Raw genomic sequence first — 17,075 nt, 5'->3', positions numbered from 1 at the left:
CGGGATGGCAGATAAACAAATGCTGAGTGACTATGGAGAAAAATATAATTTCTTCCTTTTCACACTGCAATCATTTGAGAAGGAAGGAATTGCTCAGGCAAATTGCAGATCCCATAGCCAAGAGTGGGTTTCCCCAGCAGCTACGAGGACGGTAGCTCCCCTCCGGCTCTCCGCCTGGCATGATGGGGAACCACGTGTGGGTGACATCTGCCCCAGCTCATAAAACAACGCACCCAAAATGTAAAGGCTTGAGCTCCAGGGAGAAGCTGCAGGGGCCAGAAGTCACAGGCAAGATCACACTGCATCCCCAGCATCCCCCTGTGTTCCCAAAACGTTGAACATGAGCCCAGACGCAGAGCTGTAGTGCCTGCTGCCTACCGGGAACTGGCCTCATACGCAGGGTCTTGGGCAAGAGAGAGGATTGCAGTCATTTCTCCCTTTGAGTGTCATGAGAGCTAGTCGTGATTTCAGAGCTGTTTAAACTACTTCAACATGAATTACAAATCCTATTGAAAAGCTCCTTCCATGAACATCGTGGGTTTCTGTTGGCTGGTGTTCATGTTTGAAGCCATTCTTCCCTGAGTGTGTGATCCCTGTGCAGCTGTCTGCTTGTATCAGATACGCAGTTTTAGAAGAGGTATTTTTAAATACTGTATTTCCACTGAAATTAGAGCATATGGATAGGAAACATTTATTTAATCTATAAACCAGGTAGATGATTTGAAACACTTTTAAGATTCACTATGACTTTGAGAAGAAACAAACCCAAAACCTTTCATCAACTGCTGCTCATGTTGCAGGCCAGATACCCAATTGATTAAGGCTGAAAAGATATGCATGATCCGGTATTGCACATCTCAAGCATCCCAAAACTATGAGTTGGAGCAAAAAAAGAGTTGGCACCACTGGTCTCCAGAGCGGAGACGTGACATGTATCCCCCTACTTAGAAGAATAATGATTCTTTAAATATTTCTCTTAAATGCCCAATTAAGTTAGTATGTGGAATGACTGAAAAAGCTCTTTCAAAAAAATATCACGTGTTCCTCATTCTTCACCCAACCTGTTTACTTTTACCTGTGTCAGAGGGGTGTGCCTGCACCACGGGCACGATGGTCACTGACGCAGATCTTCCCCAACCTGATGCTGCACTGTAGCAAAAAGCTTTACCAGCACGGGCTCCACAGAACTTGTCTGGGCTGGAGCTTGTCTTGTTATAACCGTGTGATTAAATGAAGTATTACCTGCAGTCACATACCAGCTTGCAATGTGGGTTTATGGTCATTTGCACTTACCCTTCAGCAGCTGTGCCTGTGGCATGGCTCTGGGAGGGCTGTGCAAGCCCACCCCCGAGCCTGTGACAGCACATCTTCCCTGCGCTGGTCCCCACACCAGCTGGGTTACAGCAGACTTCTGAACATCGCGCGTACTTCACTGCACACGCACGTACTTCGCCACAGCGCAACCTGCCCAGCAGCTGCAGTTGGCATGAACAGCACTGAGGGAGAATGTTTGCATTGTGTTAAAGAGTTTTGAAAGCAGTTCTAGGCATATCAAGTTTTGTAAAATCCTTGTTTTACAAACTGGACTTCGGGATACATGAATTTAGCCTCAGAATCAGAAAAAAATCTTGCATCCAAGTGCAAGTCCTGGTGTCTTTTATGCAGTAGCCAGCAGGAAGGTTTCTGTTCCACTGAGCAGAAAAAGAATGTTACTTGCAAGGAAAGTTGAATACTGAAAGGCTTTGCCTAATGGAGCACTGTGCAGGGGGAAGCACATAAGCTCAAGAGGCTGATCCTTTCTTTCCAACAGAAGAGAAAGGTAAGAGTGCAAACTCAGTCATGCTGCTCTTTTTTTTTTAGCTTTGAAATGGTCACTCCTTTCCTAGCAGGCTTTCTTTGGCTTTGCAACCCAGCTACCTAAAAACTAGGCACTAAACCGTCAATCTCTTGTGGGCTTTCTAGAGGCTTTCTAGTCTAGAGGAGTGAGGCTCTGCATCAGAGAGGGTCTGCGGTCAGCGAGGAGAGGAGATTCCTATTCCTGGCTCAAGTGAGAGAGACTGGGGACAGAGCTGTCATTCCAGGAACCAAAGCCATACCCTGCCACATCCTCTTTTCTAGGCCAATTAGCAATATACCCCCGGTAAAATGTCCCCAGCCACGGGGGACAATGCCGCGCAGCCCATTGCGCGGGCAAACCTCAGCCGCACGGAGCGGTCCCGCGCCCGGCCCCGGGTTACGGTGCGGCGGAGTGGGACCCCGCCAGACTCATTCCTCACCCCGGAGTCACGCTCCTTCTCCCCGGCCCTTTGCATCAGCTCCTCCCGGCCGGGCAGCCGCCGCCCCGAGCAGCACATCCCAGCGAGGGCGGCCCGCCCGGGACGCCCCCCGCCCGGCTCCCCGAGGGGCGGGCAGGGCGACTACAAGCCCCAGGCTGCCCGGCCGGGAGGCAGGGCGGGAGCGACGTGGCGCTGCGCGGCCCCGCTCCGGCCGCCGGACCCCGACCGCTCCGCCCCGATCCGCGCCCGCCGCCGCGGAGCGCCGGGGGCTCGGCCCCGCCGCGCCATGGGTGAGTGCCGGCCGGGCGGGGGGCGCGGCGGGGGGCCCGGGGTGCGGGGCGGCGGCGGCCCCCCCCGCCGGCGGAAGGGAGGCGGCGAGCCCCCCCCGGGCAAGGGAAGGGGCAGCCGGGCTGGGGAGGGGCGCGTCCTGCCCCAGGAAAAAGTTTGCAAAAAAAACAAAACAGGGAGTTTTCAACTTTTCCTGAAGGCTGAGACTGCCCCTCTCCCCCAGCCCCCTTCCTTTCTGTGTTTGAGCACTCCCAGCAGCAGGCACAGCAAACACGAAGAGAGAAGTGGTTCCCTGTGGCGCGGCCCCCAGGGCCCCCCCAGGCGCCGAGCCGGGGAGCAGAGGGCTGCCTGCGGGAGCGGGGCGGCAGCGAGCGCGGAGGCAGCGCGGCCGTTCTGCTGAAGGCAGCGGCGGCTGTTGGCATCGGAGTGTGCCGAGAGGGACTTCGGCAGTTCCAAAGGCAGTCCGGGCTCAGCCGGGTCAGCAGCGCCGGGTACTGCTCGGGCCGGGCGCACGGCGCTCCGACCGGGTTTTGCCGTAGGCAGGGAATCGCCCGGCACAGCTCCTTGCGAGACCCACCAAACTTTCTGTGCTCATGCGAAGGTCTGAAGAGTCCTCACGTTCCCCAGCTACATCAGAATAGACTATATACAAAGCTGGATTTCAATCAAAGTTCATAAACTATTACTGCTCATTAAGTTAACAAGAAATACAGCAAGATCCGTTGGAATCAGCTGTGGTATTTACAGCGGGGCTGTCTGTAGCTAATTGAGTTTGTGGCTTGAAACTAATGGCATGCCCACTTTATGCAAAGCCTTTTCTTTTCAGTGAGCAAATATTTTTTCTAATTATCTGCATAACATGTGTACAAGGAGCGATAAAAGCAGCGCAGGTAGTCACAGAGAGCATAGTGGGAGGGACTGGCGTGTACCTGGGATGGCATAAGTGACACAAATGAAACACGGAGGATTACAGAATAAATACAAATATAAATATAGCCATCACTGAGAAATAACCTTTGTTGCTAGCTGTAATTAAAGGCCAAATAGAGACTTCCTATTAAACTATTCCTATATAGAATAGACTTCCTATTAAACACAGCTTGTGAGGGGAAAAAAGCCCTTAGGCAGGGTGAGGAAAGTTTTCCATGGTCTGGTGGTTGTGTCCACATTCTTTCCACATACAGTCTACTGAAACTGTGAGTATTTCTAATTAAACAAACCCAATGTGAGAATACAGTTAGTATTATGTGCTGGAAACCAGCACAAACCTCTAAGCTAATGCACTTTACCTGTGCCTTCAAAATTGTAACTGGACGGGGGAGGTCACTGTCACTGCTGTTCCCCAGAGGTCCCTACTTCAGCACTGGCTCTCATGCCACGTGCAGTCCCCCCTGCCATAGCATGACTAATGTTTCACACGTGGTCACCCTTTCATCCTCTCCCCAGGGCAAAGAAGCATGTGCAGCAAGCACCTTGGTTTTGTCGGGTTGTTTGGGGCAGATTGGTTTGGATTTGGTTTGCTTTTGCTGTTGTTTTTTCTTATTTTAGCTAAACGTACATACTTACTGAACTTGCATGCTCGGCTATATGGGAAGGGCAAGGTCAAAGAATCACTTCTTGCATTTGGGGAAGGCAACAGTGAGCTTTTCAGCTTGTGATGAAGTTTGTCCTGTAGTCCTGGACCAGCCTGAGAAGGTTGTGCCTGGCTTGGGGATCCTGGGCTGTGTGCTGTAGAAGGAGAGATGAAGAAATCAGGGCCACCCCCACAAAGTCATGCTGAGGGTGCAAGATTAACTAGGAGAAATAAACTTTTGTGAGCAGTGTTTTTAACGACAAGGTAGGGAGTGAGAATGCAGAGCCTGCAGTGAGAGCTGATGGTGCCACACGCACTGAAACGTGTTGGTGATAATGCAGAACAATTCAGAACCAGAAAGCAGAAGCTGTGTTTCCTGCCCAGAACAGGTTTTGTAATTAGGATCAAGGGAGACCACGGAGGATCCCTCCATACAACTCCAGGCACTACAAATCACTGTCCTCCACTTAAATACAAGTCTTAACTTTGTCCTTAACGAAGTCCTGTTTTCACAGTTCTGCACCCCAAATGAGTGCCCCTGCAGTTAGTGGAAGTGTGTGCAGGCCTGGTAGGTTGTGTGACTGTGCAAGTGCCTCTCTACACATGACCTGGTGACCTGTGGGGAAATTCAGCATTGTAGCTTTGTAGATGGAAAACTTTGGGTGTCATGGGAGAGCTTTTTCCAGCTTGTGCATGCTGATAGCTTGCCTGCTAGCACCAGAAAACCAGACCTAGCATTGCTTGCTTGTTTTCCAGGTCGTGCACTGCTGGTCCTCCTCTTGTCTGCAACAGTCTCTCTTCTGGGTGGACTGATATTTGGATACGAGCTGGGGATTATCTCTGGTGCGCTGCTGCAGTTGCAGATAGACTTTCACCTCAGCTGCTTCAAGCAAGAAGTTCTCGTGAGCGCTCTCCTTATTGGAGCTCTCCTCGCCTCTCTGGTTGGGGGGATCCTCATTGACCGCCATGGACGGAGGAGAGCAATCCTGGTCAGCAACTTGGTCCTGTTGGTTGGCAGCCTTATTCTCACACTGGCGAGGTCATTTATTGGGCTGGTCATTGGGCGCATGACCGTGGGCTTTGCCATCTCTGTCTCATCCATGGCCTGCTGCATTTACGTCTCAGAAATGGTGGCTGCTCATCAGCGAGGGCTGCTGGTGTCTCTCTACGAAGCAGGCATCACCATAGGCATCCTACTGTCCTATGCGCTGAATTACATCTTTGCGAACGCGGATGAGGGATGGAGGTACATGTTTGGACTGGCCATTGCCCTGACGGCCATGCAGTTCCTCAGCATCCTCTTTCTCCCAGTGAACCCTGTTAAATTAAGCTCGTGGGACTCAGACTGCCAGAAGGGCCTCATTCAATTGCAGGACACTGAGGACAGAGCAGCAGCAAAGCGGGAGCCCTATAAGGAGAAGCATTACTCATTTCTTGACCTTTTCAGGACCAGAGACAACATGAGAAGGCGGACTCTGGTGGGCCTGGGACTAGTACTCTTCCAGCAGTTCACTGGGCAGCCCAATGTGCTGGCCTATGCCTCTAAAATCTTCTACTCGGTGGGGTTCCAGAGCAACTCCTCGGCGATCCTGGCCTCTGTTGGGCTGGGGGCGATAAAGGTGGTGGCCACGCTCGTCGCGATGGCCTTTGCAGACAAGGCTGGCAGAAGAGTGCTACTCATGGCTGGCTGCGTGGTGATGGCCATCTCCGTCACCACCATTGGCCTCACCAGCCGCATCGCTCCGCTGGCCATGGCCAGGGACTGCAAGGCAGCCGCAGAGCCCAACGCATCTCATAGCCTCGCCCAGCACCCCCTGACGCCCATATCCTCCCAGCCTGCTGTGTCACCCATCCCACCAGCATTAGGTGCTGTCAAAAGTCAGGCAGGCCCTGGGTTTGCTGCCACAAGGAGCCTTACAAAAGCTTTTGCCAGTGCTCAAAGCAGAGACGTTGTTCCTGGTTCTTCCCTCACTCAGAAAAGGGGCTTGGTAGGTCAGGCCAAAGAAGAGACAGTGAGAAGCACTGGCCCTCCTTTCGGTGGTGCTCCCTGGGCAGAACATATGGTTTTAAATTGGATTACGCTGCTGAGCATGATGGCTTTCGTGAGTGCCTTCTCAATTGGATTTGGACCAAGTAAGTGTGGTGTTTATATATCTTTGCACTAACCCAGATAATAAAACTCAGGCTGATCTTTACAGTCTGCTTGAAATGTTCATTATGTATCTGCTTTACCAAGCAGCTCAGTGTCTGGGAACTGGAAATAGGTCCCGTTCTGCCCACTGAATCATTTTCTAGCATTGCAGCTCTGTCAGCTATAGGGCTAGCACAGCACTAGAATAACTTTCTCTTCCGTGCTATCACTACCCTTGTAATGTTTTTTTTCTGTGAAGCTCATTGCAAAATGAGAGCATCCCACGAGCACTACGTAATCTTCTTAGCACCCTGGTGAGGAGGAAAATAGAGGGCTGAGGACAGAGGGACTGAGGGGCTTCTGCTGTGTGATAGAGGAAGTCAGTGCAGAACTGGAAGTGGAACCTCTTTGAAAGTTTCTCAATATCAGCTGGTCTTTTTTCTGAAATCATTATTTATTCATCAGATGAGAATAGAGATTAGTTCTTGCTTCTGTGTGGGCTCTACTGTTTTCTGGCATTTATTGCTTTAAATGCCTTGATGGGAGAAAACAGCATCTAACTCAAGAAGAAACGTAAGTGAGCAAGTCTCATGGGTTTGACAGTGACCCTGTAAATTATTTCAAGCAAAACAACCCTGGGATAGGACGGACTACTTTAAGATATATATTGCTTTAGCTCTGATTTTAGCCCAAATGCAACATTGTCTCCCTAATCCTACCCCTTTCTCATTTCTTTACGAAGAGCACGTCCTGACAGCAGGCATGCCAGATTTTCCATCTCCCATGAAGGGAATGACCAACTCCCCTGCTTTCTCCTTTGCTCCCTGGGCCTGTTCATTGGTATTTAATTTCTCCGTGGAGCGCTGAATGTGGGAGTTTTGAAGTGTTCTGCTGTGACCTGACTCTGCGATCGATGAATGTTTGACACCACCAGCAGTGGGTGCTGGGTGAAGCCGGAGTTTAAAACCCCTGCTGAAATCTGCCTTGCCCATTTCCCAAATAAATTGCTTAACCCCTACAACTGTCTTTCTGATCGCTCTAATCCATGCAGTGACGTGGCTGGTCCTCAGTGAGATCTACCCTGCTGGGATAAGAGGAAGAGCCTTTGCCTTCTGTAACAGCTTTAACTGGGCTGCTAATTTACTGATCAGCCTCTCCTTCCTGGACCTTATTGGTAAGTCCCTCCCTCATCCCTCCATCTCCCACAGCTGGTTAGGGAAGGTGCCCACCACAAGCCATTTGGAGATTAAGTGGCATTTTGAACCCTGGGGACTTGACGCTGGAATAAGTGTGACCCTGATGCCTCTGAGAGCAGAAAACCCAGGCACCAGCAACACTGGTCTGAGCCCTTCTGCCACCTGTTTCATGAAAATCATCCATCGCCCACTGGGCTGCACTGTAATACTGCAGTATCAGGAAACCATGGAGCTTGCAGCTTTCATGCCGGTAGCTTTAGGATGTTTCTTTCTAGCAGAGCTCTCGGCTGAGGCACTTGGCAGGCACTGCTGGCCTCTGGAGCTTGGCTGCCTTCTCCTTCCCTCGGTGCTGCTGCTGGCAAAGCCTGGTGTGGACCATCCTTCTCCATTGCTGATTCCTGGTCCAGACCTTGCAGATAAGGAGCTTTCCCTGCCCTTTTGAGGTCTTCTCAAAATAAAATGCCCCTGTCAGACACCAATGACCACCTTGCAGTAAGCAACCAGCTTCCTTCATATCCCACGATCTGACCTATCTCTGATGGACCCTTCACGCACGTGAATCTCTTTGCAGATGCCATTGGTTTCTCCTGGATGTTTCTTCTCTATGGACTGATGGGAGTGATGGCTGTCGTGTTCATTTACCTTTTTGTTCCGGAAACGAAAGGCCAGTCCTTAGAGGAGATAGACCAGCAGTTCTCCAGGAAACGGTACGTGTGCTGTTGTACCAGCATGAGTGCTGCCTTTCGGTGCTTCCCACCAGCAGTCCCTGAGGTCTGAGGCACTGGGCAGCTCAGGGCTGTTGCAAAGTCTGGTCAGTGCCTCTGAGAGTATCTCAGGCTTGTGCAGGCCTATGGGACGGGGTGTGAGAGCCACAGCATGGTTCATCAGCAGGTCACTGCACTGAGCCTTGTGGCCGTGCTGCTGGAGGGCACTAGTGACACTTGGGAGGAGAAGGGCTAAAAACCAGGGCTTGTGGGTGAGGGGAAGAGAGCAGGACCAGAGCATGGCACAGGCAGGTCAGGACTGCGAGGTCCTTAGAATAAGCCTGGACTGATCCTCCTCTGGGGCAGAGACATCTCCTGCTGTAGCACAGGCCACGGGCTCTCACCTGGGAATTTCCATGCAAAGCCTGTAATGGGCTAGGGAAGATCGAGTGGTATTTGTGCAATTCTGGTTGTGAAGGAGGTGGCAAGGCAAGCATCGCTGAAGCAGAAGGAGGTTGTGCAGCCGCACGGCCACAATGCCAAGGGGTTGGGGCACACACCCCATGGCGGGGGGCTGGGAGGGGTAACTGCTGTAAACCCCTGCCTGCCTCCTGGCTCCCTGCGAGCAGCGGCTGCTGCAGCTGACCTTCGCCATTGCCCGGCAGGGTGTGGGAAGGAAATGTGTTCAAGCAGAGAAGTGGAAGAGGAGCGAGCTGCGCACACGCCCAGTACCAGAGAGTGGAGCACAAGAGCAGCACATGAAACCAGTGACATGCCCACAGCATCGCCCTGAGAAGAGCAGGCTGTGCCATCAGGACAGTTCTTTTCCATGGCCTTTGGCTGGTGACCTCTGCTCAGAGACAGTTCTCACCACAGTGCCTTAGATCTTGGGATGTGCCAATAGCTGTCCTTTGGGTCCTTGGAGGATCATAGGTCCTAGGCAGGGAACACATCCTTCCTTTGATATCTTTTATTTTTCATGGTTTGTATCTCCTATCATTTAAGAGACTAATGGTTTTGTACACAGGAATTAAAGCACAACTTTTGCTGACAATGCTTTCCAGCAGTTCATTTGTGAGCAAGGTGTATTATTTTCGAATTCTTTGAAATACTTGATGCTTTTACAGAGGGAGCAGTAGTGCAGGAGGAATGTGTCAAGCACTCAGCAGCGTACATCAATATTGTCACCCTTTGTAACATATACGTAGGAGCCTGAAGTCTGAGATGGGAGCTAATGCAGCTAAACACCCTGTTGCAGTGGAGGCAGAACAAGTGCTAGCTCACGGGCTGCTGTTTCCCACAGTGTCAAGGCCCAGCAGCTCACCTGCCTGATCACCCAAGGCCCATGTAAAATGAGTGTAGAAGTACATCTCACATGCGTGTTTGGCTGCTTTCTTCTGTACACAGAGCCTGTTTTGCATTCATGACCAGGGTTTGCATGTACAAAAATGCATGCAATATTCTAGTACCTTCTACAAGTTTTCCACCTCTTACAATTGTACATTCTTTGATTAATTCATTCCTCCTCCTGACACATATATATTATAAAAAAACTCCCTACTAATACCACATTCACTCCTCAAACCTTGTGAGAGAGGAGGAGCTGGTATCCTGCTGAACAGCCAGCCTTGCCTCTTTTGAACCCCTGAAGGAACTGAGCCCCAAAGCTTAGGGTTTTCCCCTGAAAATGCAGCTCCTTGGGGACCAGTGGCTGCTATGCTGAGCCACCTGGTTGGCACCACAGGGACAAACACAAAGGATGTGGCCACAGCACCCAAACTCCTGTCTCAAAGAGAAGCCACAAAACCAGTGAGAAATGCTCTGTCCTTGGCTGTAATTCAGGCCATGGCTGTCAGGTGTCTGCCGTGGAAGTGCTTTTCTCTTCCCACTCAGCGATGGGGGTCACCCATGGCCTTCCTCACCCACCTCGGCCTCCCCGCCGCACCTCTGCTGCAGCTGGAAGTTGATGTTTCTGAAGTCCCTCGTGCGCTGCAGATGCTGTCACCTCAAGGCACACAAGGACACCTGTAAAACAGAAAAGGGATGCTCTCTTCCTGCAAAAAAGCTCATGAATACTGAGCTGTATCAGGGGTAACTCTGATTTACTGGGGGGAAAAAAGTGTCAGTGCTGTCCAAAGAGTTAAAGTCAGCCTCCAGATTACGGCTGCAGATTGTGGCCGTTGGTAACAGGGTCGTATATTCACCAGGGGATCCCTGGCCACGAGGGATGGGGGCGAGGGGGGGTGTTGCATGCACCCCTATATGTACTTGGTTGGAGGGAGGGTACCGCGAAGGAGCAGCAGAGCTCAAGAGCATTTTCCTTTCCGGGCCGTGACCATTCGCCGCCTGCCCCAGCAGCACCGGGGGTCCCCAGCCCCCGCCCGGCCCGGCAGCCCCGGGAGCCGGCCGAGGGTGCACCGCGGCGGCTCTGCCGCGAGGGGACACCCCGGCACCGCGGCACCGTCCCTTCCCCTGCCCCGCGCCGGGCAGCTCCGCGCCGGGCCTGCTGCACCCCTGGCTGCGAGTCCACCCTGGCACTGGGGTGTCACCCTGGGGAGACGGGCGGACAGACAGACACACACCCCCGTGACCAAAGTGTCTGCCCACCTCACCCCTCGGACACAGCGTCCGAGCCTGAGGGACCCCCCGCCCCGCAGAGCAGGGGTGCAGCTGCCCCCCCATGCTGTGCCTCTGGGCTTGATGGAGCCTGGAAAGGAGGGAAGAAGGGAATGGGAATTCAGGGGCACCCCTGCATGGGGGTGGGCAGGCAGCTGGGGCTGCCCTGAGGGGCGAGGGAAGGGGAGAGGACGGAGACCCCTGGGCCTCGCGAGGGGGGGAGTGGGCCCAGGTTGGGGGGCTGGCTGCTGGGGCAGCAGGCAGGGCTGGCTGGGTTGGGGTGGGGGGCAAGTTAGCTCTGGGGACAGCAAACAGGGCTATTGACATTGCCAGGCTCTGTGGGTGATGGTATAGAAAGCTGTAAGTTAGCTTGTGGTAAGGGGGATTAGTAAGCCCCAGGTAAGAGGGCTGTCTTTCCTGCTTTCTTCAGAAAAACATGATGCAACTTTCCAAACCCAACAGCTTCAGCCCATGAGGCAGGAAGAAGCCGCAAGGGGCTGCCCAGCTCATCACGCAGAGTGCACCATGTTTGGGTGTCTGTGCTTGCACAGAGTGCGAGGCAAGAGGAGAGGAGGTGCTGGGAGAGCCTCGGGGATGCTGCAGAGCAGCGTCCCCCCTCCGCTCCTGTAGCCCTTGTGATGAGGGGGTGTACGCACCCGGGAAGGGCTTCCCGCTAGGGAGACAGCTCTGAACTGCCCGCTGGTGTCATGGGGCCTGTGCCTCCGTCGCAGCAGAGCTGGGCTGGGAGCACAGAAAAATGGAAAAGCCATAAAGGAGCATTTAAATAAGAAGCTGAAGGGAAGTCAGTGGGTGTAGAAATTCAGACTTGCACCCCTTGTGAGGAGGATGTGGCCAGTATCCAGGGAAAGAGCAGCAGCAAAATAAACGGTGGAGCTGCAATAAATAAGGGGAGTTTGACTGTGTATAGTACCAGCAGATCGACAGGAACATTATTAAGTAACCAAGCAAGAGCAAAACTTAGAGGTGATTCTGTCCCTATACAGAAGCTTAAAAAAATAAGATAATGCCAGGCTTTCCGATCACCCTGAATGACAACCCCAGTACCGGTACAGATTTCTCGAGTTGGGAGATCCCAGATTCCAATAAGAAAAATGTAGAGCCAGGACTGTGTTACTGACCCCTGATCAGGATAAAGGTAACAATCAGCAAATATAAAATGAGATTAGAGAACCCAGTCAGCTCAGTGACCCATCAGGAAGAAAAAAAGTGGTTTTGGGTACAGTAACGAGTCTCCTGGACCAAGCAGTGCTGGAAGCGGCGAGGAGGGCTGCTGCTCTGGGTTTGGTGGGGAGCGGTGCACAGGACCTGCTTCACAAGGTGTTTGTGGGAGAGCTGTTCTCTGCTAGTGACCACAAAACAACCAATTTAATGCTGTAGTGGGAGAGAGCACACCAAATAAATCCAGCGTGTGGCTCTACAATTTCAAGAAAGGGAGCTATGAAAAAATAAGGTGATTAGTCAATAACAACAAAACGAAAAGGAACAGACAGAAAGCAAGGAGCCTGCAAGCAGTCTGGAGGCGATTAAAAAATGCTCTATTAAAGCCCAAGTAAAACATGTGCCACAACTCAAAAAGAACTAAGAGGTCCTAAAAAACACCCTGCCTGACTCACTGCTAAGGTTAAGGAGGTATCACAGGGAGAAGGTCAGTGTTTTAAAAGTGGAAAGGTTTCCCACATGAGGAGAAAAGGAAAACCCATAAAACATAGCAAGTAAAGTGTAGACAGAAAATTAAAAGAGCTAAAAAAGAGCATGAAGATCTCCCTGCAAAGATCTTTAAAAAAAAGTTTCTTTAAATATATCAGAAGTAAGAAGCCGGCTAGGGAGCCATTGCTCAATACAAAGGTGTACTAGTGTACTGAGGAGGATAAGGCATGACAAGGCAGCTCAGGCACGACTGTGTGTTGGTCCTCACTGCTGTGGGTATTTGGGAGATCCTCACACCCAGTTCATTCTTTGTAGCCCATAAGCTAGAGGCACTAGCTCAACGTGACTTTACAAATGGCTACTGTACCAGAGGACTGGCAGGTTGCTGGTGTAGCTCCCACCTCCGAACCAAGCTCTGGAAGGGGACCCTGGGAGCTGCAGGGGTGAGTGTCACCTCCGTCCCTGCTGGGGTGGTCGGGTCTGCACCAGCAGGGAGCACATGGGCAGACAGGCAGCTGGGAGAGGGCCAGCAGACACGGCTGCCGAAGAGGGAAAGCCTGACCTGCCAGCATGCTGGGACTCTAGGAAAATATCAGTATGCACACAGATAGGGAGAACCCAAGAGACACAGCAGATGGACATTTTAAAAAACTTCGTGGCAAAACTCTTTTTAAAAATTTACATTGCCATGGGGTTGAAACAATGGTCCTTTATGGATTGAAACCTAGTTAAAAGATATTCCTATCTTGCAGGTAGCAAAATGCAGGGTTTAACAGACAGTTTTTGAGGACAAATGAGATTCAGCAATGGGGTTGCCCAAGAATCTCTGCTGGGTCTGGTTTTATTCAATATCTTCGTCTGTGGTGTTGGGAAAGGAACGGACAGCAAAATCTCCAGGTTTATAGATGATGCTAAGCTCTCTTGGGAAATAAAATATTTTGCCACTGACAAAGGGCTCCAGAAGAACCTTGCAAAAGTGAGTGAGTGGGCAAAAAGGGCAGCTGGGATGGATGTGCCAGGGAAAGCTGCAGGCTGGTGCCAGAGGCCTCTGGAAGCTGCCTGGGGTTAGCGTGGATTGGAGGAGTCCTCGGCTGGGTGAGCTAGCTCCCTCCATCATCATCTAACTGGACAAACGTGTCCCCACTCTAAATTTGTGACCCATTAACGTAGCAACAGGCTGTTTCTCTTTTTCTCTCCCCTGAGGCTGAGACCTCATAAGACTAGAGGATACAGAAATGCTTGAGGCAGTGATAAATCTTTTTTAGTGGGCTTTTATTTCCTTTTCTTTCACAATATTTTCTTTAGTTTCCTAGCCAAATTTTTTCTAAGGAAAGATTTCTGACTTCCTTTGAGCCACAGCTCAACATCTGTCCACATTGGGGGCTGAAGTAATACACTGTTAAGGGGTTTTGATGTCAAGCCCAAAACCCCACCAGGGATTTATGCAGCTCTCCCCTTTCCTCCCTCCTCCTCTTCAAACAGCCTTTCATTTGCTCTCACTAATTGTGCTGTCATGCCTTTCTTTTTTCCCCCCGGTTGTGCAGACAGCCTTTCATGCAGACAGGTTTCGGTGACAGATGCCTGTGCCACGAGCTTTCCGAGGAGGCGGGTTGCGCTGCGGAGTGTACGCATCCTCTGAACGCGCCGAGCTGCACTGAAATGATCCAGGCACCCATCCAGCCCGGGGATGGATTAGGCAGTGGCTTCCCTGCCCCCCCCCCCCGAGTTGCTGCTGGATAATCGCTGCCGGTCGGGAGAGCCCCGCCAGCCCCAGCCCACCCACAGACACCACTTGCTCCTCTGAGTGGGCAGGAAAAGATTAGCTGAGCATCTCTTGGGAAATGGAAGGGGAGAGTCTTCAGGAGGATTTGAGCTGGGGACCAGGACACTGCAAAGCCTGGTGTCCCGGGGAGGTGGCTGTGGGTAAGAGGAGCACAGCCAGGATGGGGGGGGATTGCACGGGGTTGAAACAGAGCTGTTCTGGGCTGTGCCCCCTTCCTCAGGCATACACAGCTAGAGCCATATGGTGGGTGTGAAGATCAAGGCTTTTGATGACTTGCATGAAATTGTGAAACAGGGCTTGGGGCTGGGGACCATGTAAATCAACCTGCTCAAATGGAAAACTGCTCTCAGGCCTTGCCAACAAAAGGAGAACAACACTTTTGAGCAGCTACCAGATCTGAAGGCATCTGGGACACAACCAGAAGCTAATCGCATAGAATCATAGAATGGTTTGGGTTGGAAGGGACCTCAGAGATCATCTAGTTCCAACCCCCCTCCCACGGTCAGGGACACCTTCCACTAGACCAGGTTGCTCAAAGCCCCATCCAACCTGGCCTTGAACACTTCCAAGGACGGAGCATCCACTTCTCTGGGCAACCTGTTCCAGTGCCTCACCACTGGTCCTGGAGAGGCTCAAAGCTTGAATTTCCTCAAAGTTGTGTTTGTGCCCAGGGAAGACTTTGTCGTTGGCAGGAAGACTGCGATATAGAAAGCGGGGCAATGGACAGCTCAAGTATGTAGATGATCCTTATCCTGTTATCTCTGTTTTCCAGCTCTTCTTTTGGTCAGAGGATAGGTACGACAGTGAGGGGCTAGCCCTGATTATCGGCCAGCTCACAATGCTCCTCAGAGGGGGCTGGGTGCCCAGTTTGGGGACCTTTGCAGACCTGCCTGGGTCCTCTGCTGCCCTTTCCTCGCAGGGTGCCTGTCGGCTGCTGCCCTTGGCAGGAGGAGCCCCGGCAGCCCCACATGCCCTGCACCCCTCCTGGTGCTCCCCTGGGTCCCCATCTCCTCCCTGCTGCAAAAGCCACTGCCCTGGGGTCTGTACTACGGGGTCAATACTATGCCAGAGCCAGAGAGGGGAATTGAAGTAGATGTTTATCCCTTTTTCATCTGATTAGGATTTTTTCCTTGTGTTTTAAATGCCTATCTGCAAAGATTTCCAAGAGAGATAGAGAAGCATTTTATCTGTCCCAGGGTCTGCAGACCTGCACAGGGGCAGGCTGGGAGGTGGCAGGGTCAGGGGCATTCAGCACTGAATTGCAGGAGGTTTTAAGTGAAGTTATGGTGCCCTGTCAGGGTGGACTTCTAAAAAGCACTGACAAGCCACACCCCCACTCTTACCTGTGCTCCTGTAGTGTGCTGTAGTCAAAATCTGAATGATGTAAGAAATAAGTATAAACCTTGGCTTGTTATTGCTGGTCCAGACTGACTTCAGAAACCAGCTTGTACACAGGTGATGTGAAGTTTGAGGAGCATGTACCATCACCGAGTCGTCAAGCTCCAGCCGTGGTAAGGTGACCTAGGTGACAGACTGAAAACAGAGGGAAGTGTCAGTCCCTGCTGCAAATGCTCCCAACAGCTCGGCAGAGCAGTGTGGGGCTGGGGGTCCACGTCGCTCTTGCACATGTGAAGGCAGCAAGCTCAAGGACTGGATCCTGCTTAGTCTCTGCTAGGGGGGATACAGGGCTGGATGAAAGGAGCCAGGATACATGAAATACGATAACTGGAAAAAATACAAACCAGAAGATGGGCTGTTTAATGCACTACAGACCCAGCAAAACAACCAGACCCGAACAAAAACCATTCCTCGTATAGGAACAAAGATACCAGCTCGACCTGTGGAGAACCTGGAAAGAGAAGGATATGTTATGTGCTTTGTTAGCTTGTGTGTCTCCAGGCACTGTGTGGATCAGACCCAAGCCCAGTGTGCAGCGAGGGCTTTCTCCTTTCGCTGCATCTCTCCTGTCCTCTCCAAAGTGCTACTTCCAGCACAAGCACCTTCAAGCTCCCCATGTTTGGTGTCTATGGCTTACAACCTTGTTCTTCCTGCTCTGCTGGCCTTCTTGCTACTGCTTCTGCCTCTGGCCTCAGCTCCCACAGCCCTGAGGTCTTCCCTCTGCTTATTAAATTAGCAGAAGGAGAGTTACTGTCACTTTTAATTATAGGAGTAAAGCAGGGACAGAAAAGTAAGGTTCCCCCAAACACCAGGATGCTGATGGTTTGCAGAATGAGTTGCTCTGATAGGTCATCCAGCTAGAAAAGCCTGTTGTCTGTATGGAGACAAGATACCTTGGGATGGGCTGGGAGTGAGACCTCAGGTGCAGTACTGGGCAATGCAGAGACCACTGCTCTGTCCCTGGGCCTACAGGGACAAATTCAGGCTCTGGATAAGCAGGAATCCCATAATTACCTTTACTGGGGAGTTTTCCCAGTTGTCTCCAGGTGAGCTGAGCTGAGCTCTCCCCACTGGGAATTGTTTTCTCCTTGCCATGATGGCAGGACCTGCAAGGAGCTGGTAGTCGTTAGGAGCCATTTCCCCTTGGAAAGGTCCTCTGCGAGGGTCTGGGGGAAATTATTGTGCTCGGGCACCATGGTCCCACGGCAACAATCCTGGCACCACACCCATGGCAGTGTCTGTGCTCACCGGCAGCTCCTGGGGGTAACAACCATCTTTTTGTTCTCACTCAAACTCGCAGCTGAGTCCCAGTGCATGTTGTGATCTCCTGCAGCAATACAAATAAAAATGTCAGTACTATGACTATTAATAGTGTTTCTATTCCTGCTGCCATTATGATTGCTTTTGCTACTATTAATAATAATATTTACATATGCAAAACC

At 51.7% G+C, this 17,075-nt stretch overlaps 1 protein-coding gene across 1 annotated transcript; it reads left to right on the top strand.

Annotated features, from left to right (window-relative positions):
• Nucleotides 1-2,130: 2,130 nt before the first annotated feature.
• Nucleotides 2,131-9,211, top strand: SLC2A10 (solute carrier family 2 member 10). The gene is made up of 5 exons (XM_072879410.1): nt 2,131-2,566; nt 4,894-6,270; nt 7,320-7,442; nt 8,036-8,171; nt 8,834-9,211. The coding sequence occupies exons 1-5, from the start codon at nt 2,146-2,148 to the stop codon at nt 8,928-8,930; spliced, it is 2,154 nt and encodes a 717-aa protein (XP_072735511.1). The 5' UTR covers nt 2,131-2,145; the 3' UTR covers nt 8,931-9,211.
• The last annotated feature ends 7,864 nt before the right edge of the window (nt 9,212-17,075 follow it).

This window comes from Ciconia boyciana, chromosome 14 (assembly GCF_034638445.1).
Source record: "Ciconia boyciana chromosome 14, ASM3463844v1, whole genome shotgun sequence".
NCBI lineage: Eukaryota > Metazoa > Chordata > Aves > Ciconiiformes > Ciconiidae > Ciconia > Ciconia boyciana.
The sequence above is the reverse complement of the archived record's forward strand: the minus strand, read 5'-3'. Positions and strand labels throughout refer to the sequence as shown.